General features: G+C 39.3%; 1 protein-coding gene across 3 annotated transcripts; it reads right to left on the bottom strand.

Moving 5' to 3' along the window:
- Window positions 1-3,634: 3,634 nt before the first annotated feature.
- On the bottom strand, window positions 3,635-25,182 carry LOC139450496 (transmembrane protein 272-like). 3 transcript variants are annotated; one of them, XM_071232216.1, is made up of 7 exons: window positions 25,073-25,182; window positions 16,265-16,336; window positions 15,476-15,514; window positions 12,487-12,525; window positions 11,953-12,012; window positions 11,003-11,209; window positions 3,635-4,287 (listed from the first exon to the last, which is right to left on the bottom strand). In XM_071232216.1, exons 3-7 carry the CDS (start codon window positions 15,480-15,482, stop codon window positions 4,121-4,123), a joined length of 480 nt encoding a protein of 159 aa, XP_071088317.1. In that variant the 5' UTR covers window positions 15,483-15,514; window positions 16,265-16,336; window positions 25,073-25,182; the 3' UTR covers window positions 3,635-4,120. The 3 variants fall into 3 exon arrangements, with proteins under 3 accessions (XP_071088317.1, XP_071088316.1, XP_071088318.1); XM_071232215.1 differs by lacking the exons at window positions 16,265-16,336; window positions 25,073-25,182 and adding an exon at window positions 24,552-24,703; XM_071232217.1 differs by lacking the exons at window positions 16,265-16,336; window positions 25,073-25,182 and adding an exon at window positions 24,619-24,703.
- Between the last annotated feature and the right edge of the window lie 229 nt (window positions 25,183-25,411).

The raw sequence follows: 25,411 nt of genomic DNA, 5'->3' as shown, positions 1-25,411 counted from the left end.
CGTTTGCGTTGATGCCATACCTTACACCCTTGGAATTTGAGAAACGAGTCTCGTTTAGCGATGAATGACGATTTCTTCTTCACCGGCGATATGGAAGCCCCGCATTGTGTACGTGAATTCGACAATTTCGGTGGCGGTAGTGTCATGGTGTGAGGGGCCATAGCCTACGCCGCGACATCTGACCTGGTTGTGGTTCAGGGAAATCTGACAGCAAATCGCTACATGAACCAAATTCTTCAACCCCACCTTCTTCCAATCATTGACCGCGTGAGTGAGCTGTTCCAACTGGACAACGCTCAAATCGCACACAGCTCGTGTCACAGTAGACTACCTCCATAATGCCTACACCAACCTCTTTCCCTGGCTGTCGAGATCTCCAGATCTCAACCCAATCGATCACCTCTGGGATGAACTTGATCGACGTGTACGTCTACGTCAGAACACGCCACAGACACTCCCGCAACTGTCCAACGCGTTTCAAGCAGAATGGCACAGAATTCCGCAGAATACACTTATCCAGTCAGTGCCGAGGAGCTGCAGAGCCGTGATTGCTGCCCGGGGCGGTCACACGAGATACTGAGTTCAGCGCAACCTTGTCACAATTCACCAATACATCGATTAATATTCTCAAACGATACGATACGCGATACACACTTACCTGTATCGATTCATAGTAATTCTATGTCGTTTTACACATGGACTTATTCATTCAATCGTGAACAAAGTTTCGTATCGGAAGAGTGTCGTATCCGGACATCTTTATTGTTTTCCATCCGTCTGACAGTTGATGTATCATCGTGTCGGATGATTGTGTGTCGTTGTGTCGGACAGCTCGACCAGTTGAGTGTTATTGTGTTATTGTGTCCGATACCCATAGCTAACAACGTGTCACTGTGTCCGATATCTGGAATTACTGTGTGCCATTGTGCCGGATGCTTCTGGCGTGTGTGTCAGTTTGTTTCACAGTCCTTACTGATTGTGTGGCATTGTGTCTGACGCTCCTGTATGATTGTGTGTCATTGTGTCTGGCCGATTGTAACATTGTAGCTGATCCCTCTTACTGATTTCGTGTCACTGTGTCGGGTACGTCGGAATGATTGTGTGTTATTGTGTCTGACAAATCTGACTGATTGATTGGCATTGTGTTGGATCACTCTGATTGTATGTATGTCTGGATTGAATTTACTGCTTATATTTTTAATCTGACATGGTTTGTCTGGTGATTAATATCTATTATGAAATGTTTATGAAATAAGTACCAAATTTATGATCATTTGAACACACATACCCCTGTTCTATTAATTTTGTGGACAGGTTGTGTGAATATAAAATTTAATCTAAAAGGTCAATTGAACAGTGAAGATTGATGAAACTTCAGAAGGATGTAGATATTAATACAAGAATGGTTTTCAACACTGCCCATTACACATCGAATACCTTAACTAACAGTTAACTCTTTATGACTAAGCATCTCTTAACACGTGATTTATTTTATTAAATACAGATTTATTTCTTTAGAGAAGAGTAGTGTAGAGGACCTGCCACGTCTACTTGTTTGAACACACCTTATGACTTCGTCACACATGACGTCACTGTGATGTCACGATGCTCCAGTGAGGGCAGCAGTAACATTAAATCCCAACCTTGTGATGCATGGATAGTAACTGCTAACTACACCATTAACAATATGACAGTGTCACTATGTGTATAAGTTATGATTTTGATGTTCAATTTATTGTTTCTATTTGATGACAAATATTAAAACATAATCAGTGCGAACCGGGATTCGAACCCATAATCATAGGTTTCACGTGTGCCCCGGGGACGCAACTCTCAGGCTGCAACGCGAATTACGGCGCCCTTGACGACTGGCACCCCGTGTCCACGGCCTCATAGAAATATCTGGAATATTCATGTGGCGTAAAAACAAAATAACAAGAAAAAGAAACAAAGAAGACGAGTGGTGGTGGAATGGGGTTTAACGTCGCGTCCAAGATTGTAACACTTATATAGCGACGTGCATGTACGTGTGTGTGTTTGAGTGGCTGCTTGTACTAGTCCGGACTGATGCCGATACCTCCATTCCATTATGATACATAATGATATTCATTTTCAAATGGGTTGTATTTCTTGTGGAGGCTGTAGATCCACACGCTGCCTGAAATTTATTGACTACATTTACCGTTGGATGACATGGAGACAATCGGAAACAAGCCAGTCATTAACAGCGATAAAATACTCTACATAATGCTCGCGACGTCAAGCACTGTATTTCAAAATTTGAAATGTATTTATTTAATGCCATACAGCAGTCTACCTTTAGAGTGCAGGGGTCTGTTCCACAAAGCTATCGTAGCCCAAAGGTTATCGTAACTCCCATACTAAAACATTGACTTTCAAAATGGCTGTCGTTGCGCTACGACGCCTTGTGGAACGGGACCTTGTACTACAAAGTTGACAATCACATGAGTTCAAAACATGAAAAAAGCAATCCACTTATCAAAATCAAACCTTGCACTGTACCTCTCCTTCTACTGGTATAGAAACTGTACCCACAATTGAAAAGAATAAATCAAGCAGTTTTCAAGTTACAGGTCGCTCAAATGTTGAAGTAGAAGCAGTCTTCAAGTTACCTGTCGCTCAAATGTTGAAGTAGAAGCAGTTTTCAACTTACATGTCGCTCAAATGTTGAAGTAGAAGCAGTCTTCAAGTTACCTGTCGCTCAAATGTTGAAGTAGAAGCAGTTTTCAAGTTACATGTCGCTCAAATGTTGAAGTAGAAGCAGTTTTCAAGTTACATGTCGCTCAAATGTTGAAGTAGAAGCAGTTTTCAACTTACATGTCGCTCAAATGTTGAAGTAGAAGCAGTTTTCAAGTTACAGGTTGCAGAAATGTTGAAGTAAAAATAATTCTCATTTCACAACATCAAAAACATATTTCTTTCAGAAAATACCTACATAAAAAATAAACGTTGCACAGCAATTATTCTATTTGTATGGAAACTGTTCCCTTGATTTGATAATAACATTGAACTAGTTTCTAGTTATAGGTTGCACAAATGTTTCAGTAAACAAATTCAAAGAAAACATATGAAAAAGCTATGGTTTTTTTTCAGAAAATATAAATATTGAACACAAAATTGGCGAGGCACCTCTCCTACCACCAATTGTAAAAGAATCCAAGAGGCAGTTTTCAAGTTCTAGGTCGCACAATTATTGAAGTAAATAAATTCGAAGTAAAAAATGTGAAAAAGCTGTATTTGTACGAAAATCCAAATATTGAAATCAAACTTCGAACTGCACCTCCCCCATTAGTATAAAAAGTGTTCACCAAATTTGAAAAGAATCTAAGTAGCAATGTTCAAGTTGCAGGTCGCACAAAAAATGTCCTCGGAAGGACGGACGGAATTCCTTGGTGTAACTACTGGTATATAACCCCACCCTTTTAGGTCGGAGGTACAACGATGTATAATTCTATCACACCTATATCAACATTTAGCAAGACATGCTACAAAGAGTAAGACCATGAGAAATGCTTAGTCTTAACATCATTGTAATCACTTCTAGACATATCAGCTACAGAGTGAGAGCTATCACTTCCTGGTGTGTATACATGTGACCAAGGACTATACTACTAACTTGTAGCTGGAATTGAATAAGTGAAAGAGTAGGTAAACGTACAAAACTTGTTCTTCAAAATCGTTTCCCAACTATTTTCGGTAAGGATATGAAGGGCGTTGGTGGGTGAGGTGTTAAAGAAAGTTGTCTCTGCAAACACGAGAAAAATGTAAGTTTTGTTTGGGTGTGTTAAAGACAAAAATGATGGCTGGACATGATGGTTGTCTCTAAAAATGAGCTGTGATAAAAAATATAATTTGTATAGCTCGTATAGAACGCAATAAAAATTGTCACCGACACCGACAAAAGGCGGTTGTCGACTAATTTACAATCAACATGTCCCATTCAGTGCAATTTCTTTCCGAAACTGAACCGTCTTGAAACAGACGGACACTTTTGACTTTGCCGTTTACTTAATGTGACATATATTCAAATACAAACACAGTAACCGCTGCTCATTACACAAGTCAACCATTTCCAACTACCGCACATGAGTGTTGTCGACTATTTTCGACAACAGCAACAGGCTATAAGGACGATGGCTGCGATCAGTATGTAGTTTGCCGAGGTGCACCAGAACGCGAACAAGTAAAACGTTTTGTCACAGTAGTTGGCGGCAGTCTTGTCTGTTGGGTTGTATTTGTTGTGGAGGCTGTAGATCCACACGCTGCCTGAAATTAAATTACTACATCAATTGTTGGATGACATGGAAACAATCAGAAACAAGCCAGTCATTGACAGCGATAAAGGCATCTACCGCCCAGTATATGCTCAGTTGGACTATAATCATCATTACCCAGGAATTGACACTTCTACTGTTGTATTGTTACATTGTTGCCCAACACACATTTGTCTTTCTACTGATCCACCCAGCTCAACCACGTTGTTTTCATAGTCTCCTTAAAATCGGATCTATTTCTAAAAGATGTCATTATAAAAATCCATGTCTATATGCTCTACGAACGTCAAAGTGTCAATAAAAGACTTGCACAACTGATTCTATTTCAAACGTGGCTGCTATTGCCTAAGGAATCAGAAATTAACTTTGGCGTAATTGAATTATGAATAAAGCATTTTTCTTTCTTGAACATTTTTTTTTTCAAATAGTCATGGCTATAAATTTAAAAGAGCATTCAAACCATTTGCAGTAATACTCTCCGATACTGATGATATTAGTATATGAGGTTCGTTGTCTTTGTTAGACATTTACATCTGCCGAATTCCTTTGGTAAAACTGTTGTTATTCTGCCAAAACGCAGTCATCCAATACTCCAATAATATGGTTCAGGAAGCGTCCCGATTCAGCCGTTTCCAACCGAATTGGTACCGAGTCTCCCGTTCTCAATCCGAATCTGATCCGATTTGTATCTTCCGCATGGTACAAAACGACCGAATCTGTCCAGACAGCGTCCCTATTCTCCCGAATGCGAATCGACAGAGATCAGACAGTGACCGGACAGTGAACCGACAAAGACGGTTTGCATTCGGCAAGATCTGGACGCAATCTGGACTCAATCGACAAGAAACAGAAATGATAATTCGCGCCCGTTCATCACAACATCGTCCCGATCCACAGGTCACCGTCCAGACAACACAGAGCATTGTTACGATTTTGATCTGATACAGCAGAATCTATCACGACATAGTCACGATTGTATTCCGACAAGACAAAATCGGCTGAATGTTACGGGACGCACCATACTGTCGGGAGTGCTTGGCCGACCTCTCTGGACGTTTCCCGATCCGGAGGACTCTTGTTACGAACGTATACGACTGCGTTCAGACAATGATAGGACATTCCAGATCATTCAGGATAGTTATCAGACTTTTTCACTTTTCGTGTCGTAGCGCTGTCGGATCTCAAACGGGAGCCACTATCGGCACTGTGTGAACCTGGCCTAAAGGTGACGCAAAACCATACTCACAAACTCCTTCCGTGGGACAATTTAGTGGAAATATGCACTTCTGTAAGAAACTGGCTGTCAAAATATGTCAAAGTGAGTAGAGGATTAAGTCATCACGGGTTGATTGCTCAATTTTTGAAATCACGTTTTGCAATATCCACCGGCGAAACAATACATGTGACGTCAGCCCAGCAACGGGGTTGCTTTGGTCATCGAGTGTGCATATGCTCCTGTGATCTATCATTTGTTCACACAACGTCGTTGAACAGACCGGCGGATGTTGAGAGTTTTTTTGTTTAGTGAAACTTGTTCCCGCAGACAAAAGCACACCCTCAGGTATTACACAATGTGTAATACAGCTGTATGGTTTTTTTCAAAGGGGTGATCTCTCGGTAAAACATGTGTTTTCATATCCATGTAGACCACAATGCAGGAACAGCTGAGATTAATGCTCTCAATGCTACTGTCGAACACATTCGACAGGCGCATAGTCGAAGGACACCCCCAGATGAAACTCGCTATAACTGTTTAAGGAGTAGGCTTTGCGTATATTTTAAGTTATGTATCGTATGCATAAATGCTAGGCTTAAAAAATATCAAAACTTTCAGAAGTTTATTTACATCAAAATGAAAACATCGCGAGTTAAAAAAGTATCGACCAAATGTATCGTCACACAACTACCAGAAAAAGCCATTGTTGACCTTTGGCACTTCACGTTGAACGGCATGCAGTCAGATATTTTCATTATAATTTTATCATTTTTCATATTCGATCATATTTGTTTCTTTGCTGACGAACGGAAAACACTCAGGTTCCTTAATTTCTAAACATTAGCAGATTTCAATGTAATAATTATAAACAAGAAAATAAGTGTCGTAACATCATCGATTGCACGTAACTTACGATTGGCAACGGCGGTAAACAAACAACTCCACATGCATAGTGACCCCGTAAGTCTATTACAATAATTTTGTTACATCTAACTTAATTTTCTAGAATTATAGACCCGGATGTATAAATCTTTGTAAAACAACATAGTTTGCGAATGATTTCGTTTGATAAACTTTCGGACACACTGACAAGCCGACAAACGTCAGTGACACGTTTTGGGCGTGGCCTAACTTGCGATTTGTTTAGTTGAACAAAGTCAACAAACACTGCAAATAAGGACAAATATTGGATGATACGCAAAATCTGAACTGACATACATTCTAGGTAAATCATTCAATAGCAAAATAATGCAGTTTACGAAAAATAATCAAAATAAAGTTGCAATTTTAGCTATCATTTCTGAAACCGGAAGCACGTACCGCATATGCAAAAGTTGGAAAGCTATCATAAACAAAATCCGAAATTGATTCAAATTCAAAAGAAAATACAAACATTACTATTCTTCGTTAACTGTTTACTATTTATTGTCTTCACTCCTATTTGTCTAAATCCTAAACCGTAAAGGATTCCATGCTCGATGATTTGAATTTTTTTTTCTGAAAACGACGGCAGCGGAGAGCGATATATATTGATATGCCATAATAATAACATAATATTGTTATTGGTCTGTCATTGCAAGAAGAACAAATTTAGAATATTAAAGATTCTCATTAAAACGTTTTTTTCCCCTCCCCAATCTTCAGAACGGATGAAAGTAAGTATACACGTCGACTGGATGAATGTAGGGCCTATGTGATTTTGTACCCGAAACAAAAATGTACCCAAAGTACTAAGTGAATTTGTACCCAAGAAAACTAAAATAAATCTCTTTGATTACATTTAATTTGTCATGTTTATTGCAAACAATGAGCTGAACATTATGATAAAACATTTCGTCAAGTTCATAATATGACTAACCTAAATGTACGTGGTACTTGATTCAAGTCAGTCCACAATGGCACAACTCAAATTGATTGATTGTTATAGGAAAGTTATATATTCTTGTTGTCACTGAAGAAGAGGCCTGTAAGTTGGTACTGTAAGATAATTGTAGTATTTTGACTCGAAAGTGTTAATAAATTTACTTTTTCATATAAAGTGTATCTTTGAAACTACAAAGCTGTTATATAAAATAATTCTGGGTACAAACTCTGAAGAAGGTTTACGTACAAAAAGCACATTTCAAATGTTTTTTTGTGGAACGATGGGATAACAAAGATTTCTCATCAGTGGAATTCCTTTTCACATTTTAAAACAAGTATTTGTTTACGTATTCAAACTCATATAATTAAATTTTCGTTGTGTTCATGGAAATTCCTGCATTCTGATTAGCTGAATTGGTCACGTGTTATTGCATTCATTTCCCACACACTCCGTCGCAGTGGTGACTCAGCATAACACCACTGCCACAGGCTAATTTGCATATCACGTGACCGGACTTTTCTCTTGTAAACAAACGCGCTTTTTCAAAAATCAGTATAGAACGGACTAATGCAAGTATTTGGTATATGTTTTACATATTGTTTTGCATAATTTTATAGATATGCTACTACAGCTGTGACAGTGAGTTGCATGACAATATATATTTATACATCAAAGTGACCGTATCGCTAGCTCTCCGTAGGGCTTCGATGACAGCACGTGGAGCCGTACAACCAATGTAAACAAAGGATAACTACTCAAAAACAAGTAGATTTTCACGTTTTAGGATACTTTCTTAATGAACCGTAACCATTCTTTGACATTTGTTTACCAAAATGTAAAAGCTGGTCAAAAATGAAACGGAAGAAAAGCATATGCAATATCTTGAATGGACTGTGAAAGATGTGACGAATCGTCACATGGCGCTGGCCTGTGGCAGAGGTACTATGCTGGCTAGCTGCCGGCCGCATGGAACTCTGTCTAGGAGAGTGCATTTCCCAATGAATGTAAAAAAATAAGCCACGCCCACCACGGCGCACTACTTTCATTACTGCGGAATGTCGGGGAATCCCAATATTACAATCGAGGGAATTCCCTTTCTGCTCACGTGTATCGTCATGCACAGGACATTTAGCGACTTTCATACATATTCATTGTCCAAACTACCCTTTGAAACCGAAGGCCGAGAATAATTGAAACAGCAAACGTGCAGGCTCGCTCGCCTGTTTTTTTCCCGGTCTCCCCGGTTCAACTTTCATGTCTTCGTGTTTTATTTCTAACTAGCATTTCTCCAACTGTGTTTTACCGTAATCAGGAAAGTAATGTTTGAATCACGCAGTAAATGACCATGTTATTTGGAAACAGCCGCCTCTCGGACATATTTCTTCCGGTTCGTTACAGTCTGACTGTTGCAGTTCTTTTCGCCTCTTGCCTTAATTGACAGGTCCAATGAACATTGTTTTAATCCCGCTCTCCGTTGATTGGCTACTGCCTGTGTAGGCGTGTCAAGTTATGTGCATAAATTAAACAATCACCTGATTCATGTCACGCCACTGTATGTATTCCTACACCTGGAATGTTTATCAATGTCGTCATTTTTGTCTATTCTGATAAATGCAACTGTTTGGGGTTTAACTATTGTAGATAAAACAAGTTTTACGTTGTCGAATTTAATTATAAGCATTGAGTGTGCATTTAATGAACCGAAAAAACAAACCACTTCCTACACAAGATTAATGTCCATATGAAATGTGCCTGTATATGTTCATAAGGATCTTATCTATTTCTTTATTTTTTATGGATTGCTAAATTTAAATATCGACTAGTTACGAAAGATAATAATTGTTGAAAAGAATAATTGTTAAACAAAAGATAATAATTGAAGTTTGATCAGGTACACTGTGCTGATACAAAGACTAATATTTAGTAGCCATACATATAATCATTGTTGAAAACAGCTACTAATCATAAAAATTATATTTATTTAAGAAGCTGTGAGTGAGTGAGTGAGTGAGTGAATATGGTTTTACGCCGCTTTTAGCAATATTCCAGCAAGATCACGGCGGAGGACACCAGAAATGGGCTTCACACATTGTACCCATGTTGGGAATCGAACCCGGGTCTTCGGCGTGACGAGCGAACGCCTTAACCACTAGGCTGTAAACAATTAAACATAAACAAATCTTTCATCAATATGCAATCATGGTGGTCTTCCTATTTATGGAAAAAAATTAAAATGCTCCGTGAAATTGTGCTAGAATGATGCTAGAATCGATTAATGTATTATAAAAGGTCATTTTCTTTAACTATCCGACAATTAATTAGAAACTAACACTGAAAATATGTCAGTAGTATTTTATTGATTTATACATCACACACTTGTGTATATCCTATCATATTCGGCATCGCATGAATGCTATTTTGAAACACGTTTTGTCACGCCTATTTTCGCGCACCTGTTGTGGAGAGTGATCATTGCCGATCGATGATATCTATAGACAAATATGTTTTTGTTTTTCTCTCGTCATATTAAACGGAAAATGACAAATGAAACATTCTCCGATTGAGAAGATCGTCAACATTCGCCAAGGCATATATATGAAGACAATGTAAACTTTGTTGATATTAAAATAGCAATAAGTTATGCCGAGGTCGATTTTCGAACGTCTGCATACATCATGACACGGGATTTGTATTTTTGTATATCGGAAATATTCCACCAAAACATTTGAAATTAGGATAGGTGAATATTTATTAGTCATTAATTGTTTCCTGCAAATTTTATAACGTGACACGTTAGATTAACCCGAATGTTCGTATTTCTGCAACCGACATAATGACCTCGAAAATTGCGGGGTTTTTTCTGTTTAACGTTTGAATACTAAATTTACTGAAATGGTTCATAATTAACCATCGCGCTGTTGTTTGCCAATAAAAAACATCGAATTTTTACTGAGTTAAAATTAAGATATCGGAGATGAGATTATTGAAATCAATTTGCACAAATTTAACGATTCAAAAAGGTTCCTAACATGAAACGTAACTCTCCTTCAATAACGTAATTCAGGCAAGTTCACGAAAATTTACAAATTTTGTGTTCGCTGTCGGTCTTAACCTAGGTATGATTGAAAACATCAGACAATTTTTACAAAGTAATGTGTAGCTTTCTATCAGGAATAAATGTCCAAAAATATTTTTTCAAAGGGCCTTTGTTTAATGCAGCACCGACTGTTTGAAATCACCCACCCTCTTTACACGCCTTATGCTAAAACAATTCAGCAGGCTAAAGATTAAGCTTTCCATTTATTTAGTATGTTTGGTTTTTAACGCCGCACTCAGCATTATTCAAGCTATACGGCGGCGGTCTGTAAATAATCGAGTCTGGACTACACAATCCAGTGATTGACATCATGAACTTCGATCTACGCAATGGAATACGATGACATGCATCAACCAAGTCAGCGAGCCTGACCACCCGATCCCGTTAGACGCCTCTTACGACAAGCACGTGCAAGTTGTTACAGATCAATTCTAACACGGATCCTCACGGATCTATCCACATTTTTATCAACACAGACATAATATATTTAATTGTTTCATTGGTGTGGAAAACGATCTTAAATATGTTACCTGCAATAAACCAGGCAAACATGAAAAGAGCTATGACGATATTTATGATGATGGTGATGAGGTCAAAGAGAGAGTTGTTATCTCCATCAGAGCAGAACATCTTCACCAAGAGGCGCACTGCAATGACGGCGATGGAGAAGGATCCTCCCACGATCAGGTAGATAGGAATGTACTTTTCAGCAGGACAGTTATCCATGTGAATGGTTCCTGGAATTAAGGAACATGCATTCTTATAGATCAGCATTGGCACAAACGTGATGTGATGCATTCCTACAAGCCACTGAACTGAACCGAACCGAATGTGATGTGGCTCTATATAAGTTGCATCTTGAAGTTACATGTATTTATAAAATGTTCTCATTGAACGGAGAAACTGTTTTAGAGGGGGGCTACGGTTTTAACAAAATGGCAGCCCAAGCAAGTGTTATTCAAGACCCTCAAATACAGGATATGTCTGCTACCTCAAGTTTATATCAATAAAGCGGTTGATGATTCACTCCCAATTCAAGATGACAATTTCACTCAAGGCGCTAGTTATGATGTCTAGTCTGGATTTATACACCAGGATGTGTAACACAGGGCCCATTTAACTGTGGCCCAGGCGCCGCGATTCGCTGTGCAGAGTTGCGTCCCTTGGGCACGCCTGAAACCTATGATTGTAGGTTCGAATCCCGGTTCGCCCCGATTATGTTTCTAGGGTGTCAGCACCATACCCGTGCTCGTGGGTTTCAACGAAGTGGTAAACGTCTGAGACCTGCATCACTTAGGGCTTTCCTCCCACATTAAGCTGACACACAGTGAAATAACTTGAATACTGTGAAAGGCGGCGTTAAACCCAACTCACTCACTCTTTGGAAAGCACATTCTTGGCACAATAATGTTACTCAAGATTGAATGCGTGCTACGTTGAAAATGGTTGACATACGATATAGCTTGTAACATTATCTTACCCATAGCTACCATGGCGAATGGAAGGACAAGGCTTATCATGGCGGTGACAGCTGTGGTTGCTGAAAAACAATTTGAACAATCATTATTCAAATCATGAAAGTATGAGAGGAGATTAATAGAATTCAGTACAATAACACAAAATCGTTATTAAAACAATGTATGGGCATTCAAGTAACATTTTCGCAAGTACACTTTGAAAAAACGTCCTAGATTGACTCAATTCTCAAAGTGCATTATCCATACGGTCACACAGCTTAGAGTCTCGCCTGATTATCCGGGTTACAATAGGTAACTAATAGGAGACTATGATTGTCGTAAACGGCGACTAATGGGATCGTGTGACAAGCTCGCTGACTTGGTTGATGCATGTCATCGTATCCGAATTGCTTAGATCGATGTTCATGATGTCAATCACTGGATTGTCTGGTCCAGACTCGATTATTTACAGACCACGGTCATATAGCTGGAATATTGCTGAGTGCGGCGTCAAAAATCAAATAAACTTAAAACTCAGAATAAACATATAGACTTACCGGGGCTGCATTGTATCTCATCGTACGTCCGAGATAAGGCTGAAACATAGATTTGAATATGCTGAACCAAGGCCATTGCACATAGCTATCAAGAGTCTTGAGGAACAGGCAAAGACAGAGGGCGTTGTGGACGTCGTCAGCCTCGTCCCCAACATGAAAGGGCAGAGGAAGAACATGATTCAGACAAAGGTGCAGTAGTGGTTAAATATTCTGACACACGGATCATCAGAAATGAGAACTTTAAGGAATGCAAATACAACACTTTCATTTTTTTTTGTTTAAAATCGCCCTTAATGCTGAAATATAAAAGCGGCGATGGCATAAATTAACTTATTTTCTCTGTGGATCTGTGTTTCTGTCATAAGACACGATTCGCGATTTATTATTTACTTCAGTGTGCAAGACTGAGTTTTCCGAAGTTGAGAAAAGTAATATTTTCATTGTAGTGAACATAACAATTGACATTTCACTGCAGGGAACATAACGCTTGATATTTCCCTGCTATGAACGTAACACTTTGACGGAACTATTGTCATACAAGAGTGACCTCCCCTCAAATTGTCTCCCTTTATCGTAAGTGCCCGCACACAAACTGTTAACTTCCTTTTACCGTTAGTTCCACCTTGACATGGCAAAAATAATGACAGATAGCTATTTATGGAGATAATATCGCTTCAGGCTGTTTGTTATTCTCTTGAAATGTTTCGTTACACACATTAACTTTTGCACTTAACTCGTCAATCGAGACTGTACGTTTGACAAAGCGCCATTTTTGTTACATGACCAGCGTGTATTCTTTCGCTTCCAACAGCGGTTTGGTAGGTATCAAGTATGTGTTTTAAGGTTTATTTTGTATATAATCATATCTTTATGTATGATTCAGAATTTTCGTGTCCTTAAATATATTTTGTTACTTTTATATTTTCTTTAAGATTTTGCAAACACAAAACTACTTTTTTAGTTGCAAATTCAAGGGGTGGAAATCCGTCCCCGTGTGTTAGGTTGAGAGAATTTACGTTTCAAGGTTTTACATTTGTAATAAAATAATAACATTTCCGGTAGACAACAACACAAAAAGTATATAATAAATAGGATATTCCATGTGTCTCTTGAAATATCATGTATCTCTCATCTCGTAAAAATATCTTCTTTCCCTCGTCACGAGATGACACACACACACACACACACAACACACACGCGCACGCGCACGCACACACACGCGCACGCACGCACACACACGTTCAAGCTCAAATCATAGAGACAGTGGTCTGTTGGTCCAGTGTTGATCAGGGATGGTCCTGTGTCCATTAGGTCATCACGGTGAACAACTGCATGAATGCTTGGGTCACTGTAGGTTCTACCACATTTCTCATGTACAATCGACTCTGCTTTTAACAGAGATTTCTTATGCGTATGGAAAGTGTTTTGTCGTTTTTATTCAAAGAGGAAACCGCCTCAGTGGTCTAGTGGATGACTATATTTCACTCAACCTATTATGGTAAAAATGTAGCCTCTGACCTCGCCCTTCGACGCAATCGAGATTAAATTAATTTTACTATGCCATTAGGTGTTATGTTACTTGGCAATGGTTTAGATCGTTGTCATGCCTTCAGTTACTAAACCGTTGCTCATAGTATCGATCTCGCGATTGTCTGCTTCAGACTCGATGTATTTACAAAGGCGTCATTGAATGGCCGGAATATTGCTCAAACAAAAACTAATAACATGTCAAGCTGCTATTACGCACACTCGGAAACTCAACTTGAGATCCCGTCCAACTTAATGTATCACATTCCAAAAGCAATCCCATGCTTGTTAAAGCAAAGATCATTTTGTTGAGCGGCACCCTGGGCCATACTACAAACTCAAAGCAATCCCTTTTTTGTCATGGAACTTAACGTTTTTCGAAACAGATTAATTTGTCAAATATTCATATCAGGAAACATATGGAAAAGTTTAGTTGTAATTAGTCTACATTTTCATGAAAAGGTTGGTAAGTATAACAACAAAGAACAGCCAAAGGGCGACTGGCCTTGGGGTTCACCTCCCTATCCGCCCGGAGAGCGGAAGGTCCGGGGTTCGATACCCGGCCGCGTCATAAAAAGATGTTAAAAGATGGTACTTGTTGTTACCCTGTCTGGCGCTCGGCATTTAGGGGCTAAAACAAGGACTGGCCGGCTCGGAGTCATGATCAGTATACTGTATCTGAGTGGGGTATTCATGTTAAACTGCGGTATGGTATCTCAGTGAGCTTGCACTATAAATCGGCATCAGTCCGGACTAGAACAAGCAGCCACACAAACACACACACGTACATGCACGTAGCTATATAAGTGCGATAATCTTGGACGCGACGTTAAACCCCATTTCACCTCACCCTCATGTATTAAGTCAAGGATTTATGTTACCCAGTACCTGCTACCTCCGTACGAATGATCGATGTAATGTGGGTGAGTCAACCAGAACGCAAACTGTCTGTTTTAAAGAGGTTTCGTAATAGGATATTCCGCCCCGTGGGGATTCTGGGAAACAACCCGGGTCTTCGGCGTGACGAGCGAACGTTTTAACATCAAAATGGTTACCCCCGCCGCCCCCTCCACCACGGCGCTTATTGTGCCACGGCAGGGTGGATCAATACTCATGCTTTCAGTCACTGGTTTGTATGGTCCAGTCTCGACAATTTGCCGCCGTACTTCAGCTTGAATATTGTGTCTGAGAATTAAACACCCTTCACTCACTCACAGAGGGATAATCTGTTACATATACACATCTCACACACAGACACCACAAGAACATTTAAATATGTGGAATATTAATCCCATCTTTGCTAAAATTGGTACATACATATTTAACAATATGTAAATCCTTCATATGTTTACTTTAAAAAGTGGTATTATCGTTCATGATATTACATGACACAGATTCTAATTCTACACTGCATTTGAGGGTAAACAAAACACTCAGGTGATTTAAATAATATTGTACTCACAAGGCATGGTTTACTTTTCACTGTAGGTGTGATCAACGTCTGAAATAGATACAATGACATTTAATATCAGGTGTTAAAAGGTTCAGGCATGCCTAAGCACCTTTTGACTATTAATGTATGACTCATATTATCAAATCCCTCGTCTATACGTGTAGGCGAGGGGGAGTATGAACAATGTTATTCTTTTCTATTGCATATGAAAAAGCCCATTGCCGCTGACTCGGTGCCGGTAGAGATTCACCTTTGACCCACCCAATCCAATACTACACATGAAGACTTGAGCCTGAATGACTGAATGACTGACTCATGACTGAATGAAATTATACATTTGTGTAAATCGTCAATTCCAGAGAATAATCAGCCTCGAGTATCTGCCAAAGCAAATTTCGTTGGGCGTAAAAATGGATATAGTATTGGTGAAAGCCAGTATGAAACAAATTTGTAAAGTGAGGACAATGCAGCCCACTACAGCTCAGTGGAGTTGCCTCCCTTACACCAGTGTGAAATCATCACCCGGTCACGTGACCCTCGCGGCTGGGTCAAGCCTCTTTCTTCGCACACCAACATTCAGGACATCGAGGATATTTCATGTGTCAAGTGGTATGTTATATTTCTCTCATCCAGTGTCGGAGGGAAAAGAGATATTTTCCCCTGTCACGAAGATGAGAGATACATGATATTTCACTAGACACATGGAATATATTATTTATTATTTATTATATACTTTTGTGTAGTTGTCTACCGGAAAAATAAATTATTTCCTTACAAATATAAAACTTGCAAACCTACCTAACACACATGGACGTTTCTCCACCCCATTCTCCATTTGCGACTTAAAAAGTAGTTCCAGGTTTGCAAAATCTTAAAAAAAATGTATACAAAAGTAACAAAAAGTATATACGGTAACGAAAACGTTTTATAATACATTATCTTACATTTGGTAATGACTATATACAAAATCAACTTCAACAAAAATATATTCTTGAAATCTACTAGACCGTGATGGCAGCGAAAGAATACACGCCGGAAAAGTAACAAAAATGGCGCTTTGCGAAACGAACAGTCTCGATTGACGAGTTAAATGAGACATTTACAGTTTATAATGAAGTATTTTCAAGAGAATAACAAACGGCAAGAACCGATATTAACTCCATAAATGACCATCTATCATTATTTTGCGTTGTCAATTTGGAACAAATGTTAAAAGGAAGTGTACGGGCCAGACACTTACGATAAAGAGAGACAATTTGCGGGAAGGTAAATCTTGTATGACAATAGTTCCGTCAAATTGTTATGTTCACTGCAGTGAAATATCAAGTGTTATGTTCACTGCAGCGAAATATCACGTGTTATGTTCACTGCAGTGAAATATCAAGTGTTATGTTCACTGCAGCGAAATATCAAGTGTTATGTTCACTGCAGTGAAATATCAAGTTTTATGTTCACTGCAGCGAAATATCAAGTGTTATGGTCACTGCAGCGAAATATCAAGTGTTATGTTCACTGCAGCGAAATATCAAGTGTTATGTTCAATGCAGCGAAATATCAAGTGTTGTGTTCACTGCAGTGAAATATCAAGTGTTGTGTTCACTGCAATGGATATATCACCGCTTTTAATTTCAGAAAACTCAGAATCTTTACACAGAAGTATATAATAAAAACGATTATATCTGTTTTTACTTTTTCGGGTATTATCTTACAGTAAGCTTGGTATGGGGACGATGTTAGGTCGGAAAACGAGGAAACGGAAGGTTCAAGCACCCACTGACCAGAGATCATCTCGGAAATGGGACCGAGTCAACAAATCAACGAATATCGAAGTTATCAGCCCAGTGGTGGAGACAACATGGCGCCAACCACCGTTTCCTGGTCATAGTCGCCCGTCGAACGGATCAGGTGATGTATTACCTCATGTATTCGACAATGCAGCGTGATGTCACGTAGTGATTATTTAATCACAACACACATTTTTGTATCCGTAACAGTTACACCAACCCCATTGATTTCAACTCGATACAGTCAGAATGCAGTTAACTATACCAGCAGTCAGATTCCTTATCTCGTTTTGGTCTTAGTCCAAACGCCAGACCTAATTTAAACTGACACCAGTACCCAGGAATCTGTGGCTTATGTAAATTTTGAGGCCTTTGTGATGATAACAGCATTAGTGTCGGGCCCTTTTATCAAACCGACGCAGCTGCTTTAAGGTTATTTGACAAATTTCGTCAAGAAGATAAAATTCCTCTGATTTGGACTGCACCCGCATGTGATACGTTATGTTACATCACCAGTATCATCATGAAGTTCTCAAGCTCAGATATAGCTTAGGATCTCTCAACTCTTGCCAGACATCATCAGAGTTAATACTGCCCTACTGACAACTTTTAGTTTGCAAATACATGCAGGGATACAGAAATACTCTGGTGTCGCAATCTGACGCTAGACAGTCAATCATGACTGACATGTTAAAGAGACTACCTTGTGCCCTCCGGGCTGTTCTTTCATCAGCTTATAACACTTCTTTTTTTGCCACCATGCTTAATTTGGCATCTTTTTCATTCTTACGGATTGGTGACACGGTGATGGTGTCGAAAATGAACGAGGACAGGACACTGAAATTGTCAGATGTCAGTATCATTGTACAAGCAGTGCACATCAATATTCGTTTTTCGAAGAATGGCACAATCTCAGTTAAATCAAAAGCTGCAATTTGCCCAGTCAGGTGACTAATCTGTTTTCACTCTCAGCCCAACCAGGGCAGTTCTTCATCCATTTGAATGGTAAAGCTGTCACCAGATATCGGTTGCTACAACACACATTCATTCAGGATTGAAGCCAATACGTATGCAGTAAAACGGGGAATACCACACAAGCTACTTCACACATTGGGTAGCTGTTCCTCTGTTGCATATGTTAAGTACAGTCGCAGAAATATGTTGCAACAGCTCTTTGTTGAAAGAAGTGTGCCTAGTCGGCTCCAGTCTCATCTACTGGGCTCACCGGAGAATTCATAGCAGTTGAATTTATTGCTGCCATTTCTACAGCCAAACATAAGGCAGTCCTCAACCAGCTTGGCTTCTCCTTCATTTGGGAGGTAATGAGTGAGTGAGTGAGTGAGCATGGTTTTACGCCGCTTTTAGCAATATTCCAGCAATATCACGGCGGGGGACACCAGAAATGGGCTTCACACATTGTACCCATGTCGGGAATCGAACCCGGGTCTTCGGCGTGACGAGCGAACGCTTTAACCGCTAGGCTACCCGACCGCCCCTCAGGGAGATAATGACTGCAGTGATGTGCCAAGCACAGTTTTACTGCAGATGGTGAGTCGGGAGTCGAAAGATGCCCTACGCACTCTTTTGAAGTTGGCCTTGTGGTATATGCTGGTTTGTCCGCGTTTGGGTGCTCATTTCCTAAATATTGTAGTTTTGAAGTGTTGGTCCTGTGCTTAATCCTCGGGGAAATGAGCTTGCTAATAACCAAGCTCAGTTGCTGAGGTCGTGGCAGGCATAACAAGTTTCTCATAAACACTGATAATCTGTAAGTAAGTTGATTTTCTAATATAGTGTACCAAAACCACAACGGATGGCAGTGTATGTAATAACACACGATCGACTGGAGCGTTGTGTTCAGCCACGGAAGATCAACTGAACTGTCATCTCTATTCCTGGCCCATGCGGTCATGATGTGTATATTCCGGCCCATCTGCTCATGGTGTGTATATTTCAGGCCCATTTGGTAATGATTTGGTAGTTACTCCATTGCGTCACTATGTGTATTGTAATTAAAGCTAAGCCCCTATTTTGCCACTTAATATGCTTCGTGGTATCTTTTGAATTATTTCATTCACTCATACATTTAATTTGCAGTTTATACGATACGCGGCTTTTCCGTTAGACGAGAGGTCGGTCACATGACCGCGAAATTGACTTTCATAAGTGTATGAACGACAAAATTTGACGTTCATACGTTTTTCACGAGACATAGTTCTTAAAAGGACGTAAACCCTGACGGACTACTTCCACATTCCTGGGCAAATTCCTGGGAATTCCCTAGCACGAAAACATACATAAACGTTCTTCCTAATCATTTAGATCCTTTTATCTTGAACTCGGCGTTCCAGTATACATTGAGAAACGTCAGGGAGTTAGACTGCATGATCGTTCACGAAAATCCTCGCTTCGACCCATCCAAATGCACAAAACGATGAAATGCATACCAAAACCATCGCAGTATCGACTCGATCCGTGTCTAGGCTGACAGTTGCCGTCTACAGCAATCTATGAATTTACCTTAGTGTCTGTTTGACATATCTTTAATCACCTTTCAGTGATCGGCCAACTGATCAGTGATGACTAACACCTGTAACAGCCACAGGTTCATTAACACCTTCGGAAATTTCTCCCGTCACATTTATCGTGTCGACAATTTTGACGTCTTGTACTTGATCTAAATGAATTACGACGTGCTGTCATTGAGACTGGCTTAGTGAGATGGTTCTTAACAGTTCTCCAATGTGGATATTATTTGCGTACGTTTGTTCTTCAGAAACTGGACCGCCTCCGTGGTTTAGTGGTAGAGCGTCCGCCCGGAGAGCGGAAGGTCCGGGGTTCGATACCCCGCCGCGTCATACCAAAAGACGTTAAAAGATGGTACTTCTTGTTACCCTGTCTGGCGCTCGGCATTAAGGGGCTAAAACAAGGACTGGTCGGCTCGGAGTCAGTATACTGTGTCTGTGTGGGGTATTCATGTTAAACTGCGGACTAGTACAAGCAGCCACACAAACACACACGTACATGCACGTAGCTATATAAGTGCAATAATCTTGGACGCGACGTTAAACCCCACTTCACCTCACCTCTTCAGAAACTACAAAAGTTGTCCCTGTGAGGACCAAACATTGTATGAACGTCGTCGCAAGCTCTATGAAGGTTCAAAAAGTTTTAAGTCTGACTAACGTTCAACTATGGGCGATTACAAAACGAACTAGTTGATTTAGTGAATCGTTTGAGGTGTTCATTGCAAGTGTATTTGGTCTGTTGAGGCCGTTTGTATATTGGTGACAGCCAGTTGAACGTGATAGGGGTCCAAATGGACACAGACATGGAAAAGAACGAGTATCGAATAGTCAAAATACTCTCGAAGAAATTCGTGACTGCTTGTCACAAGTGTATGGGGATAAGTGTTCCAGCTATTCCAACGTAAAACTGCAGCTATGTTTAAGGCTGGGAGAACACGCCTTGATGATGACACTTGGTCTGGACGTCCCACAGCTTCCATTGATGAAGATTAAATCAAGGAGATGATAGGAAATGATATACTGTCAGACAGACGTATTACCATTGTTGAGCTTGAGGAAGACACAGGTCTGAACAGCGCTCGTATAACAACATATTTCAGTACAAATGAAAATGTCAACTTATCAAACGTAAATCTATTTACTTTTAGAATATTTCTAATTTCGTTCATTATTTGTGTTGTTGTTGTTGTCGTCGTCGAAGGTGTTATTATTATACTTATCATCCTAACCATCATCATTATTAATAATATAATCATATGTTCACAGTTACATTTAAAAATAATCGAATACGCGTGAAATCCTTATAGAAGAAGAAAAATATATTCAGTTAATGTGCCACATATTGTATGACAAATAATACCTTACGAAAGTGACGAAACATACAACATCCGGCAACAGCGCTTTGGAGAGACACGGATGATTAAACACTATCACATGTAGTTACCATGGAGATTACAAAGTGTATATAAGTTGATAATGTGTGAATAATCAGCACTATGACATCTTGACATTCAAAGTAGAGAATTACAGATTATGGGTGTATTGTTAATAACAGTAGTAGTTGTAGTAGTAGTAGTAGTAGTAGAAATAGTAGTAGTAGTAGTAGTAGTAGTAGTAGTAATAGTAGTAGTAGTAGTAGTAGTAGCAGCAGCAGCATTAACTACCTTTTCAACCATATAATTACACGGTATATGTGTTGTCCTTTTCTCCCCGAGTCTGACTGGCAAATTAATGTGAAAATACCGAACCCCGGAACTACTTTCTGAAAGGGAATTCCCCGTGACACTTGCCTCCGTTGGAATGTAACATATCATTTTGGAAATGAAACACATGATTATTTCACAATTATTTCACAATCTCTATTTGATTGTGTACTGCCTCGCTTATGGGAAATAAACACAAGTCATGGTTCTTGCACAAATATTTCACAATCTCCATTTGATTCTGTACTGCCTCGCTAATGGAAAAGAAACACATGGTTCTTGTACAATTATTTCACAGTCTCTATTTGATAGTGTACTGCCTCGCTTATGAAAAATAAACACATGGTTATTACACAATCCCTCTTTGTTGAACACGGTAAGCATGGTGGGCCACAAAATATAAATAAAAAGAATTCTGACTACCCTAGTGATTCTGGTATGTAGTTATGTTTCCAGGATGCCTGAAACAACTACACGCCAAAATCTGCAAACGAATTTTGGTTTCTTGACTAAAGTTCCATGGGCAATTTGATAATTAATTAACAGGATATTGTTGTAGAGTCAAGGCGAGGTGTTACACACTAACTGCAAGTAATCAGCTCATCGTGATCAACACGCGCGCATCTATATCAGATTTCCCAGACTTAAACTGGCTACCTCGTTACCAAATGTACTTTGCCCCAGCAGTTAAACTATCGTTTTCAGTTGCATGTTCTAGTGGTGTGTGCCTCCGCGTTAGAGAAGTTGTGAACCAATTCATCCACCGATATAGAAATTTATATTTATAATATAATATATCAAATTTTCCACATACACTTTATCAGTATTTTATTTTAAATTTCATGTTGTTGTGTATATATGTCCCTCCGGCAGGTTCTACATTTTACATTGGGATAACGGGTTGTATTATTGATAAACTGGAACCTTTTATATTTGAGTATTGGTCTGATTGCTACTCTACCGTGATCTTAATGTCCACACAGGCAACGACAATAATCCCATTCATGAGGACAGTGATGACTTTGGACACGATGATTGATACATTGATGTAGACAATGCCCCTGTTGAACACTGTGTATCTCAAGATGGTACTATCAAAAGATTCGGACGCATTTTGTTGAATCAATGCTTTGTTTGTCGTCTGTTTATACTAAAAGGGCGAGTTTTAGGCGATAGAGCAGGCAAGTTTATGTTTGTAGGAGATAATGGTTCATGTGTTGTTGATTACTTTATCCATATGTGATTTTTCTTCCAGTATGTAGATATGTTAAATGTAGTTATCCCACGTAGTTTAGACCGTGAGGATTATGTCTCTAGCAGCAGTACATTTTCATGAAATGAATGAAAGGAAAGGTTTTTGTTATCACAACACTGAGAGGGCCCTTGCATATTCATGAACATTCTTTGATGGATATAACTGAAGCTAATGTAGATGAGGGGGTAACACATTGGGTACAGTATGTTCTGGACTCGGCGTCCTGTATGAAGAAACAAATAAAATATGGTGAAACTGAACATGATAAACCAAGGTTGAATATGGCATGTAGTGCAGCAATATCTGAAGGTATAGGTGTTGTCGCAGTGAATACCACCGGAAACGCAACTGTATACACAGTCCGAAATTATTTTGGAACACTATACGTTCTCTTCAGAGACATTCTATCCTCAGAAGATCTATATCCCCAACAGAATGCATGGCTACGTCATTTCAAAAAGTTATTTTCAAAGGATGATTCTCTATATTTGGTAGACAATGAGTTCTTTGAACCCTTATATGGTTAAATGTTTCAATGTTTAAATGGTTAAATGTTTCAATCGAATTTTAGATACAGGTGTTTTTCTTTCTGTCTATTATTATTCCGTTATTCAAGAATGGAAACGTAAACAATCCTGACAATTACCGGGGTATATCTCTCACTACTATTCTTGGTAAAGCATTTACTTCTATCACAAATAACAGATTAACACAGTGGTCAAAAATGAGAGATTTGATTCCTGAAACACAAGCGGGATTTAGAAAGGAATATTCGACTTTTGACCACATGTTCATTTTTGTATGCAGTCATTTATCCTACAGCAAACGCAAGTTGTATGTTGCCTTTGTTGATTTTAAAAAGGCATTTGATTCTGGAAATAAAGCTAAATTGTGGAGTTGTTTGAAAAATAAGGGTTTAGGAGGCAACATGTTTGCCATTGTCAAATTAATGTAAGCAATTTTAAAATCATGTGTTCACTGTGGTGATACTAGAGGTGACTAATTTGATTACCCGATTGGGTTACGCCAAGGAAATGTTTTAAATCTCAAGTCTTTTCTCATTTTTGTATATATGAGTCATATGTTGATATCATGCAGCCTGGTAGACATGACATCAAGCTCTTCCCTGACAAGATAGAACGTTTCATGCTACTTTCTGTAGATGATGTGATTTGTATGTCCAGTACTCTAATTGGTCTACAGAAGCAGCTTGGCATACAATGGGAATATTCAGATGAATGGAAACTTAGTGTTAATCTTGATAAAACAAATATTATTATTTTTTTGTAGAGGTGGTCGGTGGTAATTTATTAATGTTGTGAATGAATACAAATACCTTGGCATATTGTTTGCCCCTACACTGACTCTGTATAAGTCTGCAACTAATCTCACTACCAGAGCAAAGAAAGCTCTATTACAAGTCCACTCTGTTATCCCTAAGTATGGAGTTATTTCACTGAAAGTTTATTTTAAATTATTTGATTCTCAAATACAACTTATTTTACTGTATGGGTCTGAGATATGGGTTTGTAAAAAAGAGTTCTGTGCAGTTGAAAAGGTTCATCTCCTTGCTTGTAAAATCTTGGAAAGAACACATGGGCTTCTTGTATGTGCACATTGCTTTTTACATATGGCTTTTGTTTAATCTTGCTGCCCGAGACAATTGGTAATGCAAATGTTTTCATTAAGCACTTTCGCATGCGTGCCATTGATATGTTTCATCGGAAATAGCATTCAGATATTTACGAAAGTTAGAGATATGATGCTTATCGTCAGTTCAAGTCAATTAAAAATAAAGACTGACATAACATAACCTACCTTCTATCTCAGCAACGATCGCCCCTGTCGGTAGACCAAGTCAACAATACACTCAGATCCTACCTACCCGTATATACTTGTAACTTTCCACTGATCGATACAAATAGTTGCATCCACGAACAATGTGAACGTCACAGGTAGTCGTAGGTATATTTCCTTCTAACCAGAGCCTGGTTAATGGCTAAATATCCACGCTGTCAACGAGCTGCAACTTCCTGTTTACCTTCGATACTGCCCTTTGGAGACATGCCAACAATCCCTTCACTTCGACAATCTTCGTGACGAAAGAATCCGATGAATTCCGAACGACGAACTGTTGACAGATGAATTATCAACATCTCCGGGGTAACCATGTGTTTTCATACACAGGCTGTGAAATCTTACAAAAGCATAAGATGGGTGGGATCAAATTATCGCATGGAAAAGAGCGCAGCTTAGTTCTCTGAAGTAATGTACCGAGCCACTATATGAAGCAGATCCTCTCGACTTGCATGTGCCTTAAGATAGTCGCAGATACCTACCTGGGTCTGAGTATGAATTGCTGTTTGTGCGGCCGGGTCACCATATACACGGACTTGCCATTCGTGGAATGTGACTCCGCTTCATCCTTTGTTATACCCTGTATATTCCGATAAAGGCGGCCACTCGTAGTGAATCTATTAATAAACATAAGGTAAACATATTTTCTGTCTAGCTGTGTGTAAGTGCCTGGGTGGGGTTTTCCCCTGCAGTCAAGTTGGTGTCACATTCTACGTCTCACGTTCTCCCTTAAGAGGTGGGGTGAAATGAGAATGACTTATTACATCGTGTTCACGATAAATGTCCTTATTTTGCGAAGTGCAAGCACGTGTGCACTTATG

The sequence above is a fragment of the Haliotis cracherodii genome, unplaced genomic scaffold, assembly GCF_022045235.1.
Source record: "Haliotis cracherodii isolate W230 unplaced genomic scaffold, xgHalCrac1.p SCAF_8, whole genome shotgun sequence".
Classification (NCBI taxonomy): domain Eukaryota; kingdom Metazoa; phylum Mollusca; class Gastropoda; order Lepetellida; family Haliotidae; genus Haliotis; species Haliotis cracherodii.
Note: the sequence above shows the minus strand (reverse complement) of the source record. Positions and strands in the feature narration are given on the sequence as shown.